The 21,060-nt window shown below is 46.6% G+C and overlaps 2 protein-coding genes and 1 pseudogene across 2 annotated transcripts in view; 2 read left to right on the top strand and 1 right to left on the bottom strand.

Moving 5' to 3' along the window:
- Positions 1-549: 549 nt before the first annotated feature.
- Positions 550-16,425, bottom strand: ODF4 (outer dense fiber of sperm tails 4). The gene is made up of 5 exons (XM_037810431.1): positions 16,382-16,425; positions 2,668-2,954; positions 1,315-1,488; positions 871-1,005; positions 550-704 (listed from the first exon to the last, which is right to left on the bottom strand). Exons 2-5 carry the CDS (start codon positions 2,942-2,944, stop codon positions 550-552), a joined length of 741 nt encoding a protein of 246 aa, XP_037666359.1. The 5' UTR covers positions 2,945-2,954; positions 16,382-16,425.
- LOC119514457 lies at positions 10,595-11,579 on the top strand (annotated as a pseudogene).
- A 3,167-nt stretch (positions 16,426-19,592) lies between the features above and the next one.
- Positions 19,593-21,060, top strand: part of SLC25A35 (solute carrier family 25 member 35) — a 32,220-nt gene continuing 30,752 nt past the window's right edge. The window contains exon 1 of the mRNA XM_037809322.1: positions 19,593-19,705. The gene's annotated coding sequence lies outside the window, so the exon portion shown is untranslated. The remainder of the gene's footprint in view (positions 19,706-21,060) is intronic.

Below are 21,060 nucleotides of genomic sequence, written 5' to 3' on the forward strand. Positions count from 1 at the left end.
CCCACCCTGAATGGGCCGTGTAACACCTCCATGGAAATTACCCAATCAAATGTTTCAGTCACCACTGATGGTGTCACATCTCCATGGAAACAATCAAAGAATTCCAATTTAATCAACACTAATACGGCTGTCCCCACAAGACTGCATCAAAGAATATGGCTTTTTCTGGGGGACATAATATATACAAACTGACACAGACATCAAAAGGCTTCTAAACAGGGGAAACCTGGGAAATAAACTTGTTCTTTCTCCCCCCTCTCCCCTACCCCAGTTTGCCTCAACTGCCAGACATGCCAAAAAGAGAAGGAAAATTTATTCCACATCACCCAGTCAACAGGCAAGGCAGGAACACAGAAGAGGAATGCTAAGCTGGCCCTAAAGACCTTCCCTTTCAGATTCCTTGCACTGTCGAGGGGCAATTTTTTCAAAGGTTGGGGGGAATGATGAAAGAAGAGGGATTCAGATAAATGGACAGAATCAGGTAACTTGGAACCTCCCACCAGCAGTTCTGAAAGGGATCTGAAAGAGGCATCTTCTTTTGCTCAGGATTCAGGAATTCCTACTTGATGTAGAGCTCTCTGAGATACTCTGCTCAATCCAAGTGTTTTGGGCTGAGCTGGAACTTCTGCTATGAGACATGGTGCCAGAGGGATACTGCAGATCCAGACTCCGGAATATTTTTTGGTTGAAGTGGCAAAGAATGGCTTGGAAAGGACAGGGGATGGAGGAGAAAGGGAGGCAGGAGGGAAAGGGAGCAGGGTGAGGCCAAAGGGAAGTCAAGTCCCTAGGAGCCACCCCTTCCCTCCACACTTTCTCTACCCTGACACACCCACATCCCCTCCTTCCCCCAGGACAGCCCTGGCCACTCACCACAGATGACATAAAAGACAAACACCAGCCAACCAATGAAATAGCTCCAGCCAATGGGGATTGATAAATTCCTCTTCAGCTCGAAGATCCAGAGGTTAATAGGGAACAACATGAGGGTGGAGAAAATGAAGGCAACTGGGAGACAAGATGTGAAAGGTCTTATTTTCATCTGAGAATCCCACAGGGACTCTTCCTCAACCACCAAGGTACAGCCACAAACCACCACCCCCATCACCGCACATAGGGTCCACGGCCCCAGAGGTCCATGGGAATCGATGCCATCACCTCCACCCCTCCAGCGACTGGGAAGGGATGCGTCATTACTGGTTCTGTTCTCCAACCACCACAGAACCCCCACCCACCCACCCCCAAAGGAGGGAAAAGTGCCCAGGAAGGAGTCTCGGGTAGGAGGAACTGAGGACCTTTTCCAGAGCAAGGGGGCACCTTCACAGGAGCTCATGATAGTCGCAATCCAGTAAAAGGATGGCATTCGCTCGAGGCCGGGCAAGTATGGCAGGTGCAACCAGACGGCGAGGACAAAGCCCAGCCCCACGGCGAACCAGAAGCTGATCTTGGCAACTTCAGAGACTGGCTGATCCGTCCACTCCTTAGAACTCTCTGGGGAAAATTAGAAAACAGAATGAGCTAAGGATTCACAATAGAGGAAATACAATCAAATGGACAAATAAGAGAAAATGGGCAGCACTGTGGGATTGAGAGGATCCTCTTGACCAAAAGGGGGAAGAGAGATGAAACTAAATAAGGTTCCAGTGGCTGAGAGATTTCCAATGGAGTCAAGAGGTCACTCTGGTGGACATTCTTATGCACCATATAGTTAATACTTTTTAGGTTTTAATGTATTGGAATAGCTAGAAGTAAATACCTGAAACTACCAAACTCCAACCCAGTAGCCTTGACTCTTGAAGTCAAGGGGTGACAGTGTGATTTTGAAAACCTTGTGGCTCACACTCCCTGTATCCAGTGTATGGACAGATAAGTGGGAAAATGGGGACAAAAATTAGATGAAGAATAGGGTGGGATGGAGGGGATGGAAAGTTTGGGGTGTTCTTCTTTGCTTTTATTTTTATTTTGGAGCAAGGAAAAGGTTCGAAAATTGATTCTGGTGATGAACACATAACTGTGAATGATGGTGCTATGAATAATTGATTGTACGCTGGGGATGGCTGTAGAGTATGTGAGTATATCTCAATAAAACTGTATCCACAAAAAAGTAAATAAACAATGGGGGAGGAGGAAGGGAATGGGATGTTTTGGATATTCTTTTTTATTTTAATTTTGATGTTATTTTTTGGAGTAATTAAAATGTTCAAAGAAATTTTCGGTGATTTTTATTTTCTTTTGTAAGCTTTTCTGTATTTCCCACAATAGCTGTGCAATTATTATTCTCAAAGGTTGGGATCTGCACGACTAGAGGAAGGGAACCCCCTTCCTCCCTGGGGCTCCTGGTTCTGCACCCAGGAAAATGAATGGCTTACATGGTCACTGAGTGATTTCCGCCAGCTGAGAGTCTGTGCAAAAGCACAGACGTGGCTCTTAGTCTTATCAAAAGCACTGATATTTTCCATGTGGTCGAGCAAATCGATTTGGCCAGGGCGGGGAGGAAAAATGATCCTTGGGTGTCTCAATGCCAGTGGAGCCATCTTGCACAGGGCCGAAGAGTGGGGATGACCAGAGAGAGGGTGCCAGTACCCCACCACCACCACCACCACCACCAGGGCCCAGATGTAGAGGCCAAGGCAGCTGGAGGCCCGGAAGGGGGCAGGAGGTGGGGCTCACGTTTCCCGTTCTCTAAGTTGAAACAGCTCCTGGAATTGCAGATCTGCAGGGGCCCCCTGGCCATGATGTGCGCTGACATGTGGATCCTGGTGCTGATGTTGGCCGGCCAGCGCTGGTAGAAGCGGCTCCCGGAGAGGCACAGCCATTTCTTGGAGAAGGCCATGACCAGAAGCAAGATGAAGGCCGCCAGGCTGAGCTCCGAGGCCAACACCTGGGAGGTCTGGTGGGCGTTGGGTGCCACTCCTTTCTGCAGCACGGTGCCCCTGCAGTGGGCCATGGGCCGGTTACTGGTGGGGGTAGAGACGCAGGTCTGAACCCCCTACTTCTTGACCCTTCTCTACCCCATCCCGCCTCCCAGCCTTCCTCTTCCTTCCCAGGCCCCTGATGCTCGTCCCTCTCTCATCCTAACCCAGGGAACTCGCCCCAAAGTCCCCTGCGTCTCTCTTGACCACCCTCTGTCTCCCCTTCTATCCTGCACCTCATCTCCCCCTTCCCTTGCCAGGCTCAGTTGCCCCTTGTCTTTTAAATATTTTCATCATGTAGAACAGGTGCCACCATAGGACCTGGGAAAGAATGGGGGAACCACTAAATAGGTACATGAGTGCCTCACCTGATCTGGAGCTAGACCCCCAACCCGCTCGGCAGGACAGAGTACATAACTGCCATGGAACATTCCCGGGGCAGGGGGAGGGGGGGGGCAGTGAGATGGGGGAGGGGCCATGGCCCTTCACCTGTAGGCTCCAACTCTTTCTTGAAGCTCTGCCCATAGGTCCCTAACTCAGAACTGTGGATCCCAGATGCCTCCCTCCAGCTTCTGGCTGGTTCTCTCTTCCCATTTCCTACTCTGCCCTAACTCCAAACCCAAGTGCTCACTGATGGGGCAGGGAGAGAGAGAAGGAGTTTTCCGTGGGAAAACACCCTCCTTCCATTGCTTTTTGGAAATGCCTTCCAATCCCTTGTTGTCCCCACCCCCACCACCCACCATCGCTACTGGCTTCCAGTCCACATTTGCTAGTCCTTTCCCTCTTCTCTTAGCCTGTCTTCTTCCCTTCTCCTTTTCTCAGCACCAGAGGTGGGTGGACATAGGCTGAGGAGAAGATTTGGGGGTGCCACACCATCTGAGAAATTTCTTCTAACCTCCTTTTTAAGTTATAAGAAAATAAATCTGAATCACCCCTGATAGCCCAATCACAGTGGCTTCCAGACCTCCTCCAGCCCCCTGGAATGCTCATGCCAAGAAAGACTTTCAAACTTAGGATGTGAGTTTGAATCCCACCAGAGTTGGTCTACTTTGTGGAGACAGTGATTCGTGCGATTAAGAATAAAGACTTTGGGGTCCAACAGACCTGGCTGTGAATAGTGGGTCTTCTTCTGATTAGACTTATGAACCTGGGTGAGTCATGTAGCTTCTTTGTACCTTGGAATACTCATTTGTAAAACAAGGACAATAGCACTTGTCTCATAAATTAGTTTGGGTATTGAATGGGATCATGAACAGAAAGTACTTACTGACTCATAATAAATTCCCAGTAAGTGGCAGTTATTATTGTTACTTTTTCATTTTAATTGCTTTGTGGTCTTTCCCTAGAAAACAGGGAAAGAGCAAAAACACAGTGGTTGCAAATGACTGGAAACCAAGTTAGTTTATGCAAAAGGAAGTTGATCATGAATCCCAGGGTCAATCCCAAAGTCAGGTGTGCAACTGGACTTCAGGAATGGTTGGATCCAGGTTTGAAATCCTACAAGGGCTCTTCCTCTGACTCTCTGTTCCTCCTGGGGTGCCTTACTCTTTCTCTGCAGACCACTCTTCTCCTCTCCTCTGGTCCACCTGGTGGGAAACATGCCTCCAGTTCCTGAGCTGTGCATGTCCTGCCAGCAGAAACTTCACAGTCCCTGCTCCAAACATTCTCTGGTCTGGCCCCTGTCCAAATGCCTACCCTTAGAACAATCAGCCATAGTCACCGGCACCCTGGTCAGGAAGCTGAACCCTGGAGCTGTGGGGAGAGAGGACCATGCTGGAAGGAGGGGTGCTGGGCTGACTGGGAATGCCATTCATCCAGAGCCAGTGATCATCAGGGTTGTGTTTCCTTCCTTGAATCCATTTTAGTTTTTCCTGGAGTTTCTCAGAGTTTCTGACAGCAATGCATAACAATATTGGAAGATTCTTGGAAACATGATGTATCAAGAGAAACGTAATTTCCAGAAGACTACTATTGTGCAATAAAGAACTTGGCTGGCCTTAGTCCAGGTTCCTGGAGGCTAACCCCTCAGTCCTTGGGATTTCCCGAGTGATGGGAATGTCTTTGTTATTCTTGGTGGGCAGCCCCTCTGCCTGAGAGCTTATGCTTGCAAAGGACTCAGGGTGGGGTCCATCCCACTGGTGGTCTTAGGGTGGGGCCTGGCCACCCCGAAAAGACCAACCATGTGATTAAAGGGTTGGGCTTTGAGTCTCTGATACAGGCTCAACCTGGGGAAAGGAGAGGCTGGAGATAGAGTCCAACCAGGTGGGCACTGACTCCGTCAATCATGCCCAGGTAACGAAACCCCAGTAAGAACTCTGGACACTGAAGTCACTGTGAGCTTCCCTGATGGGTGATACACATCAGTGTGCTGGGAAGGTACTGGTTCTGATTCCATGTAAAGAGAACATGAGGCCCTCCCAGACACGCCCTTGGCATCCCAATGCCTCTCTTCTTTTGGTTGGTCCTGATCTGTGCCCTTTTTGCTATAACAAAACTGTAATCATAAGTACACGCTTTCCTGATTTTCCTGAGTTGTTCTAGCAAATTATAGAAACTGAGGGGCTGGTAGGAACTCCTGAATTTGTAGCCAGTTGGTCAAAAATGAGGGTGGCCTGTGCTTTTGTTTCCTAGCTGCTAAACAAATACCATATAATGGGTTAGCTTAAGAGGAGTTTATTGACTCAGGGTTTCAGAGGCTAGAAGGTTTGCTGTTTCTTCTGGCTGGCCGGCAACCTTTGGGGTTCCTTGACTTTTCTGTCACATGGCAATGCACATGCCTTCTTCTTTGTCTTCTGTGCTCTGTTGACTGCCAGCTTTTGGCTGCTCCCTGTGGCTTCTCCCTCCATCTGACTTTCACTCTGCTTACGAAGGTCTCCAGGCATCTGGATTAAAGCCCAGCTTCATTCAGTTGGGCCACACCTTAACTGAAGTAACATCTGGAAGGGATCTTATTTACATTGGGTCCACACCCACCAGAATTCAGACCAAGACCAAGATCATGTCCAAACGTGGGTACATAGTTCAATCCACCACACCTGGGACCCTCCAAACTTGCAAGACCCCAAAACCACAACTCAACAATACATTGTTTAAACAGACATACTTTTTTTAAAAATTAGAGCAGTTGTAGTTTTACAGAAAATTAATGCGGAGTTACCATATACCCCCCATCAGATGCACAATTTTCCCTATTATTAACATTTTCCATTGGTGTGATACCTTTATTATAATTGATGAAACCATATTATAATAATTATGCTATTAACTATAGCCCATAAGTTTACATTAGGGTTCACTTTTTGTGTTGTACAGTTCTGTGTCTGTTTGTTTGTTTCCTGGTAATATATAAAACCTAAAATTTCCCATTTTATCCACTTCCAAATATACAATTCAGTGGTGTTAATTACATTTCACGAAGTTGTGCCTCCATCACCATGGTCCATTGCCAAAACTTTTGCAGCATCCCAAACAAATTCTGTACCAATTAAACATTAACTCTCCATTTTCCACCCCCACCAGACCCCTGGTGTTCCAGTTTGCTAATGCTGCCCTTTTGCAAAACAGCAGAAATAGATTGGCTTTTATAAAAGGGGGGTTATTTCGTTACACAGTTACAATCTTAAGGCCATACAGTGTCCAAGATAAAGCATCAACAAAGGGTACCTTTACTGGAGAAAGGCCATTGGCATCCGGAAAACCTCTTTTAGCTGGGAAGGCACATGGCTAGCATCTGTTTGCTCCCAGTTTGATTTCAAAATGGCATTCTCCAAAGTGTTGCTCTTGGGGCTTTTTGTCCTCTCTGAGCTACAGCTGCTCTTCAGAATGTCACTCTCAGTTGCTCTTGGGGCGTTTGTCCTCTCCTAGCTTCTCCAGAGCAAAAGTCTGCTTTCAATGGCTGTCTTCAAACTGTCTCTCATTTGCAGCTCCTCTCTCAGCTCCTGTGTGTTCTTCAAAGTGTCCCTCTTGGCTGTAGCAAGCTCCCTCCTTCTGTCTGAGCTTATACAGTGCTCTACTAAACTAATCAAGGCCCATGCTGAATGGGCGGGGCCACACCTCCATGGAAATTATCCAATCAGAGTTATCAGCTACCGTCGAGTGGGTCGCATTTCCATGGAAACAATCAAAGAATTACAATCTAATCAACACTAATACATAAGCCCACACAAGATTTCATCAAAGATAATGGCATTTTGGCGGACATAATACACTCAAACTGGCACACCTGGTGACCTGTATTTTAGTTTCTGACTTCATGAATTTGCATATTCTGCTTATTTCATGTAAGTGAGGCCATACAATACTTGTATGAATTCAGATCTGGCTTATTTCATGCAACATGATGTCTTCAAGTTCATCCACATTGTAGCAAGCATCGGAACGTCATTATTTTTTATGGCTGAATAATATCCCATTGTATGGTATCTAGCCGTGGACCCAAAGAATAGGTTGTGCCAAAGTTCAGTGGGCACTTAAGATCAAAAAACGAAGCAGGCCGCTCCATATAGCAAATTTGCAACAGTTTATTAGGGAACTTACAGACTGGAAAGCTGGTCCTGTTCCTGGGAAGCTGATCCTGAACAGGATGTTCAGAGTAGCACATCGTGCCATCCAAGGGATTACGGGGATTATATCGGGTAAGAACAAGGAAGGCACAAAGCCAAGTTGGGATTTGCAAGATCGTAAACATGACTCTTTGAAGTTACTAATAAGTAGCAGGAGGATTCCAGTACAGATAGCCATAGTGCTTAGGAATGTGCCCATGCACTTTAAGATGCACTTATGGGGTGGCATTGTCTTCTCTAGGAATTATGGCTTCTCTGGATATACTACATTTTGTTTATCCATTCATCTGTTGATGGAAACTTGGGTTGCTTCCACCTTTTGGCAATTGTGAATAATACCGCCATGAACATCGCTGTGCAAATACCTGTTCGTCCTGCTTTCAATTCTTTTGGTATATACCTATAAGTGGGATTTCCGGGTCATATGGTAATTCTGTACTTAACTGCACCATTTTACATTCCCACCAACAATGTACAAGGATTAAACATACATACTTTTATGATGCATAGTATTTTTTTAAAGCAATGGAATGCTGGGGAGGATTACACTGGTACATCATGCATGTTATTGGTAATATTCTAGTTGCTAGGTTGGGTGATGGGTGCACAGGTAATAATTTATAATCAATATATATTTTATAGAATTCTGTGAGTGTACCAAATCTTGCTTTTCAAAAGATAATTAAAAAGAGTTCAAGAAAGGAAATGTAATCTTAGTGATTGCTAGCTGTGCTAGTTTGGATATATTATGTCCCACCAAAAGCCATATTCTTTGATGCAATCTTGTGGGGGCAGATGTATTTGTGTTGATTAGATTGGAATCCTTTAAGTGTTTCCATGGAGATGTGGTTCAATCAACGGTGAGTGAACCGTTTGACTGGACAATTTCCATGGAAGTGTCACTCCACCCATTCAGGGTGAGTGTTAATTGGATCACTGGAGTCTTATAAAGGAATTCACAGATAGAAGGACCTTAGAGCAACTGAGAGTGACATTTCAGAGAGAGCTACGGCCAAGAGGGACACTTTGAGGAATACACAGGAGCTGAAAGAGGGGCTGGAACACAACCTGGGATCAGCAGATACCAGCCACGTGCCTTCCCAGCCAACAGACATTTTCCAGACACCATTGGCCTTCCTTCAGTGAAGGTATACTTGTTGACGCCATAGCTTGGACACTTTTATGGCCTTAAGACTGTAACTTTGTAACTGAATAACCCCCTTTATAAGAGCCAATCCATTTCTGGTATTTTGCATAAGGGGCAGCATTAGCAAACCGGAACACTAGCTCTGCAAGAAAAGATATTTATATAGTCACAGTATTTAAGGTAAACACTGTTAACTAAGTTTCAACTTTTAGAATCAACAGATGGACAAAGCACAGAAGACTTAATTATAGCTACAAAAGTAAACAGCTGTTATCAGCCTTCATGTTGCCCAAGTAAAATTCTAGAAGAGATGAACTGGAAAGAGGAAGGATGAAAAGAGAGCTTATGGAAAGGGTGGGGATCTCACAACAGGGCCTCCACGTAAGGTTGTGCAGAATGTGCACTGCACAAAAACCAGCAGCTGAGGGGGTGAGTGAGGGCAGAAGCCCCATCTGCAATCTGCTCAACAAGCCAGGCCCCTCTAAAGTGAGTGCTTTGGCCCAAAGGAACAGGAGATGTTTTCTATATCTCATAAAGGGACTGGTCCCCAAGCCAGCCACCCCAGCATCTATTCAGAAGGGCCGACTTTTAATCATTTGCACAAAGGTGCCTTATGGGCTGGTACGGGCCCTGGCCAACTATCTTGTATGGTTATGTATGTGTAAGAATTCTTTGGTTGCAAGCACAAACTCAGGCTCACTAAGTTGGGAAAAAAAGAATGTATTGGGATGATACTGAGTAGCCACAGAATCAAAGGGGAGGCTGAATACCTAGGCCTAGAAATAAACAGGAGCCAAGGGAGCATGGAAGACCTCACCATCAAAAGGTGGTCTCTCTACTCACTGCTGCCCCACAAGTCACCCCAATGGCCTCCGTCCTTGGCCAGGATTCCAAATCCCGAGAGAGAATTGGACTGGCCTAGCCTGGGTCACATTACTGTCTCTGGGGTAGGAAGCGAATACCCTGCCCCATGGACCTCCAGAACCACATGGGCTTGGGGAGGAGTTGTTCCCCCAAAGGAAAGGAAGCTGAGCATTCAAAAAATAATGATCATTTGTACAGATGGGTCCAGAGGTGCAGCCAGAGGCAGCACAAGGCTGGGGACAGGGGTGGCATCTATAATGGGCAGTACCAGACCCCCAAAGGCAGGACAGCCTCTTGGTGACCATGGGCCAAGCCGGCCTGGAGAACAGGGCCTCAGGCTTACAGGCTAAGCCTGTCCATGTGGATTTGCAGTCTTTTAGAGTAATCGGTTTGTGGTGTTCATTTTCCCTTTTCCAGGCTCTCCTACCCTCACCTTCAAGATGGCGGCTGGCACAAAGGAGGGACGTGGCAAAGTGGAAAGCGGAAGAAGCCTGCATGTCACCCTTAGGAGGGTTTAGAGTTGTCCCTCTATCATCACAGAAGAGCAAATTAAGAACAATAATAATAACCAATATTTATTGAGCATTTCCTCCGTGCCAGGCCCCACACAAAGTGCTCCCCATACTTTATGACCAGGTCTCCCCGTGACCAGGGCTCCTCCGTGCTCCCTTCCATGCCACAAAAGCTGCCAATATTCGAACACCTGTGACTGTCAACGGGTGTGTCTGCTTGAGCACTTCACAGGCCTGTGGACAGGGCCCAGAGTGCCCCAAAATCAGTGTCCCTCGAGGCATCCCCCTCCTATTGGCAGATGGGGAGTCGGTGGGTAAATCCCCCAGTTTCCTTGCATCTGTGTTGGCTAACTCTGCCACTTGTCCTACACCAGTAGTTAGCAAACTGTAAAGGACCAGATAATAAATAATTAAGGCTTTACAAGCCATGCAATCTCTGTTGCAACTACTCAACTCTGCCATTGTAGCCTGAAAGCAGCCACAGATGATGTGTAAACCAATGGGTGTGGCTGTTCCAATAAAACTGTTTACAGAAACTAGTGGTGGGGGTGGCACCGGGGCTAAGAGTGGGCAGTGACCACAGTGCAGGAGTTTGGCTCGATGTCTCACACCATCCTCCTGGCACAGCCTAACAAGGAGCCAGAAGGCAGGACTTAGACTGACTGTGAATCTGTGAACGAGTGCATGGAAGGTGTTTGTAAAATGTATGAAGAGAATGAATCCCAACGGTCCCTCTATCACATATGATATCAGTCAGTTGTTTGATTTTACTGATCATCTGGCAGACCTCAGCCGCCTTGCTTACTGAGCTGATACCCACGTGCACCAACTGTTCGGTTTGTTAATGCTTCCTTTTCACAAAACACCAGAAATGGATCAGCTTTTATAAAGGGAGGTTATTTGGTTACACAGTTACAGTCTTAAGGCCATAAAGTGTCCAAGATAAGGCATCAACAATCAGGAACCTTCACTGGAGGATGGCCAATGGCATCCGGAAAACCTCTGTTAGCTGGGAAGGCACATGGCTGGCGTCTGCTCCAGAGTCCTGCCTTCAAAATGGTTTTCTCCCAGGACGTTCCTCCGTAGGCTGCAGCTCCTCAAAAATGTCAGTCTTAGTTGCTCTTTGGGGCATTTGTCCTCTCTTAGCTTCTCCAGAGCAAAAGGCTGCTTTCAAAGGTCGTCTCCAAAATGTCTCTGTAAACCTGCAGCTCCTCTCTCAGCTCCTGTGCATTCTTCAGAGTGTCCCTCTTGGCTATAGCAAGCTGGCTCCTTCTGTCTGAGCCTATACAGTGCTCTAGCAAACTAATCAAGGCCCATGCTTCATGGGTGGGGCCACAACTCTATGGAAATTATCTAATCAGAGTTATCACCTACAGCTGGGTGGGTCATAGCACCATGGAAACACTGAAAGAATTACAATCTAACCAACACTAATAAGTCTGCCCACACAAGATTTCATCAAAGATAATGGCATTTTGGGGGACGTAATATCTTCAAACTGGCACACCAACCTTACAACAAAGACTGGATTAAGGAGAAGATCTATATGCTTCCTCGTCAACAGGTCCACCAGGCTGGGAAATAATTGAGTTGGAAGTATTAGGGGGATGGGGTGGACTTGGAACACAGGCATGTACGACATGCTGTAGTGGAAGTTCTGTACTAGAGTTTTGTCCTGTTTCCATTTTATTACGCTCTAGCCAGGATTGAATGGATTAGATGACATGTGAAGCTCTTGCTCAACCTGAAACCCCTGCTGCCCCCTCTCCCCCTCCCCTTTTTTTTACTTAAATATTTTTATGATAATTTAGATGAAAGTAGTTCTTTGTCAGCGAAAGTTGGTTCCAATCCTGCAAGCTGTTTGTATCTCTTTATATCATTCACTGTACTAGGCTTTCTGCAAGATCAGGTGGGGGATGGTGAAAAGTTTAGTAATGTCCTCAAGATAAAGTCTAAGTAAGAAATAAATAAATGCTCTTTAGTTATTAAAAAGAAAAAAAAGTGGCAGGCTGGACTTAGCCCAAGCTGTCATTCTGGACCCTTGTTGTACACTGTCTCCCACAGCCCCCCAGTAGGATTGAGCTCCAGTTGCCCATGGTTGTAACTGGCTTGCTAAGGCACCCTTTGCAGGCTCCCTTCCCTTCCTTGTCTCACTTTCTTACTCCCTTATTAGTGCCTCATGGGATCACCTCCCAAATAATGGAATAAGTTCAAATAAGACCTGCGTACTATTCACGATTGCCAAAAGATAGAAGCAACCCCAGTTTCCATCGACAGATGAATGGATAAACAAAATGTGGTATGTCCACACAAAGGAATTCAGCCGATCTGTACCCAGATCTTTGTCTCAGGGTCTGCTTGTGGGAAACCCAAATGAAGATAGATGAGAACCATTATCATCACTGTTTTTCAGAAGAAGAAACTGAGGTTCAAAGAGGCTAAGTAATTTGCTTAAGGTCACAGAATTATCAAGTGGTAGAATTAACAGTTGAATCCAAACAGTCTCACACACTGTAGGGTTCTGGATATCTTCAAAGCATCCTGGACTCGCTGCCCTCCCCCCTATGTGGGACCCAACTCCCAGGGGTGTAAATCTCCCTGGCAACGCAGAGTATGACTCCCGGGGATGAATGTGGACCCGGCATCGTGGGACTGAAAGTATCTTCTTGACCAAAAGGGGGATGCAAAATGAGATGAAATAGTTTCAGTGGCTGAGAGATTTCAAATGGAGTCGAGAGGTCACTCTGGTGGACATTCTTACGCACTATGTAGATAACACCTCTTAGGCTTTAATGTATTGAAATAGCTAGAAGTAAATACCTGAAACTACCAAACTCCAACCCAGCAGTCTGGACTCCTGAAGACAATTATATAATAATGTAGATTTCAAGGGGTGACAATGTGATTGTGAAGACCTTGTGGATCACACCCCCTTTATCTAGTGTATGGATGAGTGGAGGAATGGGGATAAATACTAAAGGACAAATGGGGTGGGATGGGGGGATGATTTGGGTGTTTTTTTTCACTTTTATTTTTTATTCTTGTTCTGGTTCTTTCTGATGTAAGGAAAATGTTCAGAGATAGATTGTGGTGATGAACGCATAACTATGCTATCATACTGTGGACAGTGGATTGTATATCATGGATGATTGTATGGTGTGTGAATGTATTTCAATAAAACTGAATTTAATAAAAAAATAAAAAAGCATCCTGGAAAATCAGCAGGGTGGGGAAGAAGGGCAGTGGTCAGAGGGGTGGGGATCCCCCAGAAAGGAATCCCTGCGAGTAGTGGGGAGGGCAAAAGAGAGGCATGGACTTGCTCCTTGCGGCACAGCCAGGCAAGTGGCAAGTCTCCAGGAAAGAATGCTTTATGGTGCATCGAGGTAGATGGGAACTTAAGCAGCTTCCCAAAATAGTACCTCAGCTGGAACATGACATGGAAGTAGCAGAGCCACCAGACCAAAATAGAGCCTGTGAACGGGGCATTGGACATTCAGTATGATCTGTGAGGACGGTTAACTGAGGCCCTGCTGGGAATTCTGACAACTTGTGCTCAAGCTCTAGTAGGGGGAGTAATGGAATAAGTTCAAATAAGACCTGCGTACTGTTCACAATTGCCAAAAGATGGAAGCAACCCGTTTCCATCGACAGATGAATGAATAAACAAAATGTGGTATGTCCACACAAAGGAATTCAGCCATAAAAAGAATGAAGTTCTGATGCATACACCAACGTAGCTGATTCTTGAAGACTTCATGTTAAGTGAAATAAGCCAGACACAAAAGGACAAATATTGTATGATGTCACTGATATTAAATACTTAGAATGAGCAAAATCATAGGGTCATAAACTAGAATATCAGCTACCAGGGTCCAGGGTAGGGGTAGGGAATGAGGAGTTAATGGTTAGTTGGTGCAGAATTTCTGTTTGGTGTAATGGAAAAGTTTTGATAATGGATGATGGTGGCAGTAGCCCAACATTGTGAATGCAATTAACACTACTTTTTATATCTGAATGTGGTTAAAAGCGGACATTTTAGGTTGTATCCATGTTGCTAGAATAACAATTGTTTTTAAACTTATAGAACTATACAACACAAAGACCCCTATAGTCATGGGCTATAGTTAATAGCACGATTATGATATTCTTTCATCAATTGTACGAAAGGTACCACACCATAATAATGCAAGGTGTTAATAGTAGCAAGGATATATGGGAACTCTGTATTTTCTGCATGATTTTTCTGTAAACCTACAACAATTTCTCTAAAAAGTAAAGAAGCCCTACAGTTAAAAAAAAAAAAAGAAAGAAAGAAAAGAAAAGAAAAGGTGGGTGGGGGGAATCATGTTAAGTTTTCCACAATAACCATGGTGGAATGAGGATTCTAACTCAGAAATTAAGTTGAATTAAATGAAATGAATGTTGTGATATATCATGTACATCTAAGTCTGTGGTTTGGGATGAGGTCTTCTACAAAGGATGGAGAGGTTTCTTACAGAACCGGAGGGGACTGCTGCCAGCCTGCCTCAGAAAGGAATTAGAACCAGGAAATGAATTCTGTTTCCATTTCTCATCTCTAACTTTTCTGTGTCTCTTTCATTCTTCTTCGATAGTCAGTCCATTGTTCCTAAATTTCTTACATTTGCTCTCTTCAAGGAGCCCAGCCCAGACTAAAACTAATATTTCTTAGTCCTAATTCTAAATTCCCAGGGAAGACACTTGATTGGTCCAGCCTGGGGTAGATGCACATCCCTAGACCAATCAGCCGTGGGCAGGCGTCAGAGACATGCAGCAGAATATAGCATCTGGGAATCCATCCCTATGGGAAGGATGGATGGTCTCCAGGAAGAAGATTATCCAGTGGGTGTCCAATAGGGTGGCAACTCTGTGTAAGGGCACTGTCCTTCAAGGCCGAGCTCACATGCCATCTTCTAGATGAGGCTTCCCTGATCCCAATCAGTGAACTTACCTGTGCCTACCATTGTACTTGTCTTCCCAAGTGTTCTGGTTTGCTAATGCTGCCATAATGCAAAATACCAGAAATGGATTGCCTTCTATAAAGGGGGTTTATTTGGCTACAAATTTACAGTCTGAAAGGCCATGAAAATGTCCAAATTAAGGCATCAACACGAGTATACCTTCAGCAAAGGAAGGCCAATGTCATCCAGAAAACCTCTGTCAGCTGGGAAGTCACATGGCTGGCATCTGCTGATCCTGGGTTGTGTTCTAGCTCCTATCTCAGCTCCTGAACATTCTTCAAATTTTGTTCTTGGGACATTTTGTCCTCTCTTAGCTTCTCTGGAGCAAACACTGGGCTAGCATCCCCTAAGTGTCAGCAAAAGTCTGCTTTCAGCAGCTGTCTCCAAAATTTCTCTCTGAGCTGCTCTGAGGACCTTCTGTTTGTGAGCTCTTTTATTGGACTCCAGTCATTAGATCAAGACCCACACTGAATGGGCAGGTCCATATCTCCATGGAAATAATCCAACTAAACATTTCACTCACAGTTAATTGAGTCACATCTCCATGGAAACACTCAATCACAGGATTCCAGCCTAATCAACACTAATACATCTGCCCCCACAAGACTGCATTAAAGAACATGGCATTTGGGGGGATATAATGCATCCAAACTGGCACACCTAGCAAATTCTGATCTATACGCATCTAGATGGACATGCCCTGTCTTATTGGCTCTGTATCATGGACATTTACTTGTTTTATCTGGCCGGTGCTTCTTCCTCCTTTTGGGAGCGGCTCTGCCCTTTGTAATGGATACCTCGTTTTTAATTTGACAAGATTCCTCACCTTAACCCCCTTTATATGTTTGAGAGAACCCTTGCTTTAAGAGTCCTGATTGGGAGACAGTGTCCACTCCCCAACCTCTGATGCAGAGTAAGTACTGACCTAGGATCAGCCAATCAGACACAATCTCCCTGCACTTAAACTGGGAACCAGTGACCCAAAGAGCAGGGACAGTGAGGATCTGTTTTACAGTGCTGGCAGTGGCAGGGTCAGGAGGCGGTACCAGTACCAGAAGATCCATGCGGTGGCAGCGTGTCCCTGCCAGCCTTGTCCTGCCAGGGACTTTGGCAGTGACTCGGCCTGTAACCTCCTCACTCCTAGATGCTTGGCAGGCTACATCTCCAGCTTTCTGGAGAGTCAGTGACTACCCAGCATCCTCTCCATAAACATCACTTGCTGCTTAAGTCAGCAGAGTTGTATTCTGTTGCTTAGCACCATAATCCTGAGTGATCCAGCCTTCTTTTTAAGAAATGCTCCTTCTTGTCCATTTTAATAACGAGTGTTAGGAAGGAGCACTTATTCCCCATTCATATTTCCATGTGGGTAGAATAAAACCCCCAGCCTCTTTCCCCACTACTTACTTACCACTCCCCAAAAGAGACGGAGTGTAAAACAATGGTGCAAGACAAGAAGTGGTTTCACAACATGAACAAATCCTTCAGCGTCCAGCCCCAGAAGTATGTGGGTAGTGGAAGAGAATCAAATTTGAAATATTCAGAGCCAGAAGCTAGTCTGTGGGAAATTCTTCCAGTCATAAGATATAAAAAGTGTGAAATTGGAAGCTCACTTGTCGGTAACGCTCGCAGCAATGCATCATCTCTAACTAAAACATTATATCACACATTACTTCCTTTTTTGATGGTAATCACGTAAATTAGAATTTATCAGAATTACTGTGTTTGTAGGGCACAAACCTACAGCAGGACTACAAATGGCAAGTATGTCTGCGTGAAATTGAAAGTTTTACGACTGCCCTTTCTTGTGGACTGAATTGTGCACCCCAAAAAGACATGTTCAAATCCTAACCCTAGTACCTGTGAATGTTACCTAATTTGGAAATAGGGTCTTGGCAGATGTAATTAGTTAAGATGAGGTCATATTGGATTAAGGTAGGTCCAGTCTAATATGACTGATGTCCTCATAAGAGGGAAATTTGGACACAGAGACAGAAGATGGAAGCAGAAATTTCAGTGGATGCTGCCACAAGCTGAGGGTTTGGGCTGGTGCTAGGGCTACCAGAGCTGCAAGAGGTTTGGAGGGAGCATGGGTCTACTGACACCTTGCTTTTGGGGTTCTGGCTTAAAACACTAAGTTTGTGGTAATCTGCCAAACCTACATACATACATGTATAGGGCAGCATCTTGTCTGATGGTTCCAAAGGAAATGGACACACAAATGCCCCCAAAAGAGCAGATTGGCCTGAAAAAAAAACAAAAACAAATGTTCCAGTGACAAACTCCTGCATTTATTAACCAGTAAACAATGTATGGGGATAATGAAAAAGTTCTTGGGTCATCCAATAATCCAATTAACAAAGAAGAGTGGGTCATATAAATAAACACATTGGAAAATTATTTACATTTGACACAAAATTCATAAATGTCATTAGAATGAGAATATCTGTGAAAAAACTGGTTCACGATTACTGTCAATTCAAAGAATGTTTAAGATTAGCAATGGCATAAGATAATCTGAAATTCTAAGAGATCATATGTGAAAATTTTAAGCAATCATATATGAAAGAGTACCTGAAATTTTAAGAGATCATATGTGAGAGAAACGTGGTAGATGCTTTCCCAAATTTGACAGCATTCCTAAGAATGTGCATGCTGTTACCAATAAAGTTGGTAAGAAGCAGAAAGAAACTTTTCCAAAGTATCAGTAAAGTGCCGGTTTGGATATATTATGTCCCCCCAAATGCCATTATCTTTGATATACTCTTGTGTGTGCAGACCTATCAGTGTTGATTAGATAGTAATTCTTTGAGTGTTTCCCTGGAGATGTGCCCCACCCAACTGTGGGTGATGATTCTGATTGGATAGTTTCTGTGGAGGTGTGGCCCTGCCCATTCAGTACAGGCCTTGATGAGTTTACTGGAACACTATATGAGCACAGACAGAAGGAGCTAGCTTGCTACAGCCAAGAGGGACACTTTGAAGAATGCCCAGAAGCTGAGAGAGTAGCTGCAGATGAGAGACAGTTTGAAGACGGCCATTGAAAGCAGACTCTTGCTCCAGAGAAGCTAAGAGAGGACAAACATCCCAAGAGCAACTGAGAGTGACATTTTTGAGGAACTGCAGCCTAGAGAGGAACATCCTGGGAGAAAGCCATTTTGAAACCAGAACTTTGGAGCAGATGCCAGCCACGTGCCTTCCCAGCTAACAGAGGTTTTCTGGACACCACCGACTATCCTCCAGTGAAGGTACCTGATTGTTGATGGCTTACCTTGGACACTTAATGGCCTTAAGACTGTAACTTGGTAACCAAATAAACCCCCTTTATAAAAGCCAATCCATTTCTGGAGTTTTGCATTCCAGCAGCATTAGCAAACTAGAAAAAATAATCACTACATTTCAATCAATCATGCTAGGGAAAAGACTTAATTATCCTTCTTTCTGTGGAAAATTAGATCATAAAAGCATCGTATGAAGAGGCAATAACAGTATGCAGCCAAAGCTCAAAGGAGAAAGATATTAGAGATGTGTCAATTCATATAATTCTTTTCTGGATTTTTATGTTCATTGAATTTGTCAACTTTTAAAAATAAGTAATTTTATTTCTCTTCTTGTTCTAAATAAAAACTCACTTTCGTATCCAATTTTTTATTCGTTTTTGGTATTTGTCTTGAACAGGGCCCAACCCGTTCCCACAGAGGGCCGTTTCAGATTTCTGAAGGTTGACGACGAAGTGGGAAAAGGCTTCCGAAGTGAAAGGGAGGGTAATCCCAGGGAGCTGGGGGAGAGGAGGAGATTATAGGAAAAAAAGAAAACAGAAAATTGAGGGAGTGGGAGAGGGTGAGATGGGGCTCCAGAGGTCAGGGGGTCGGCTGGGGAGCAGGTTGAGATTAAGCCCCAACTCACGGCTGGGTGCCCAGCGGCAGAAGTGCGGGTGGCAGTGGCCGAGGGCGGAGGTGATTGGATCCGGCTCCGAAACCGATCCCAGAGGGATCAACCAGCTAAACGCCGACCTGCGGACCTAGGAAGGCCGGGGCGACTGCGAGAGTTCAGCCGGGGGGTGCGGGAGGAGGAGAGGGGACGCCGGCGCGCGGGTGCCTACAGATCACCAGCCAGAGCCTCAGCTTCCTAAGGGTTCTTCTGTGGGGGCGGACCACCCCGTCCCCCCGGACGTGCCTTGCATGGGAAACGGCCCTGAGAACCACGAGACGCAGTTTATTGCAGAATAAATCCGACCAGAACACGTGCTCAATCCCTGCTTGCAGGAAGCCCGGGCTGCGCGCCCCTCCTCTGCGCTGGGGTCAAGGTTTTGCTGCAGAAGAGCCTCAGGGCAGCTCTGCGGGGAGGGCGGAGCCAGCATGGAGGCGGGGCCACAGTCGGGGGCGGAGCCCAAATGAGGGGGCGGGGCCAGAGGGTGAGACGCGTCCGGGTAGGGTCAGAGGGAAAGCTCGGGGAGTTCCACCAGGTCGGTCTTCTTGGTCTTGCCCGGGGCGCTCTTCGGCTGCTGGAAGGCGCGGGGAAGGTGGCTGCACGGGTGTGCTGTGCGCGCGGGCGCCGCCCTGGACGAGGTACTCCTGGACGGGGAGGGGCCTCTCGGCTGTGATGCTGAGCAACCTGGAGAACAGGTACCAACAGATCCCCTTGCAGCTGAAGGGGGAGACAAGCCCTGCGAGGAAGGAGAGAGCCGAGAGAGAGGAGCTTTTGGGGTTGGAGAGACAGCCACTGCCTCGCCCAGGTGAGCCGGGCCTGGCTGAAGGGCTCTGGAATTGGGGCCCAGGAATGCACTGGGGGGGGGGGTCCTTGAGGGTAGAGGGAGAGGGGAGAGAGCCAGCGAGTTGGTTGGAGGGAGAAAGGGGTGGGGACTCCTCTCAGCCACCTGTTGCTTGTGGTCATGATGGCAAACCCTCCTTTGCTCACCTGCAATAAGGGCCAGGATGATGTTGACCCAGAGCCCATAGACGGGCCAGAGCAGAGTGAGGTCAGTGCCCTCTCCTATCTGCATGATCATCGACTCTCCGAATATGGAGGCCACAAATATGAGGAGCAGGGCTGTGGGTAGAGCGAGTGCCCCCAGACTCAGAGGAGAGAGGGCCTCCCCACCCTGTCCCGCAGGCCCCTGCCCTGGCCCTGGGACACACCTGCACCTTCCCTAAACCTGTGGAAATGGCAGTTGCTTCCACCTCCCCAGCACGATGGGATGTGAAGGCGTCGGGTAATGGTGGCTCCAGGGCTCCCCCCTGGGTCCGTGAGCCTCTCTCTCTGGACCATCTGGGACATCTGCATCAATCTCTACCACCACCTGCAACCATGCCTGGAACTTCAGGCAGGGCATGTGGTCCGTCCTACCACATTTATGAAGAAGTTGCAAAAGGCAACCCAGAGGGGCAGGAAGGGCATGGAGCAACACATCATAGAGAAGATGATGGGGACCAGCAGGAGGCTGTACACAGCCATGGCAAACAGGCAGATGCCTGTCGCGGGGGCAGGAGGGAGATGGAGGAGGGAGGGAGAGAATTCAAGGTGAGCCCAGCTACCCACTGCCACCTGTACCACCTGTGCCCCACCCCTTCATTCCCCTTCCTCTGTTTTTCTTACCCTGTTCCCATTTCCATCTCCCACCCACTTTTTCCTCACATGCTGTGGTCCCCATCTCCCACCATCCCGTTCCCATTTACCTGTGTCATACCCCTTGGCCCTCTTTGCCCATGTGCCAGACCCCACCACCACGTCAGGACTGTTTGCCCTGCACAGAGAACTCAGGACACCCCAGAATGAAAAGGGGGCTCTAAGATAACAGAAACCATCCCCAGAAGTCAGAAAACATGGCAGATTCCTTCCCTCCCTATCTTTTCAGTCTCTTGGAATATCTGGTTGTATTTAATGTGCGTTTTGGCCTCCAAAACCACTCCTGTATGGTCTCCCTCTCCCTGTTACCCCACAACTAGAATATCTGAACTGGGACACAGGGGCTTCTGCAGCAGCAGCTCACAGGCAGGGGCTGAGGAGCTCGACAGGCAGGTGTCGGGGGCACAGGTGTGGCTTTGTGACTGCCCCTGGATGTCTGTCTGTCTCTGAGTATCTCCGTGTGTC

The sequence above is a fragment of the Choloepus didactylus genome, chromosome 18 (genome assembly GCF_015220235.1).
Source record: "Choloepus didactylus isolate mChoDid1 chromosome 18, mChoDid1.pri, whole genome shotgun sequence".
NCBI classification, from domain to species: Eukaryota; Metazoa; Chordata; class Mammalia; order Pilosa; family Megalonychidae; genus Choloepus; species Choloepus didactylus.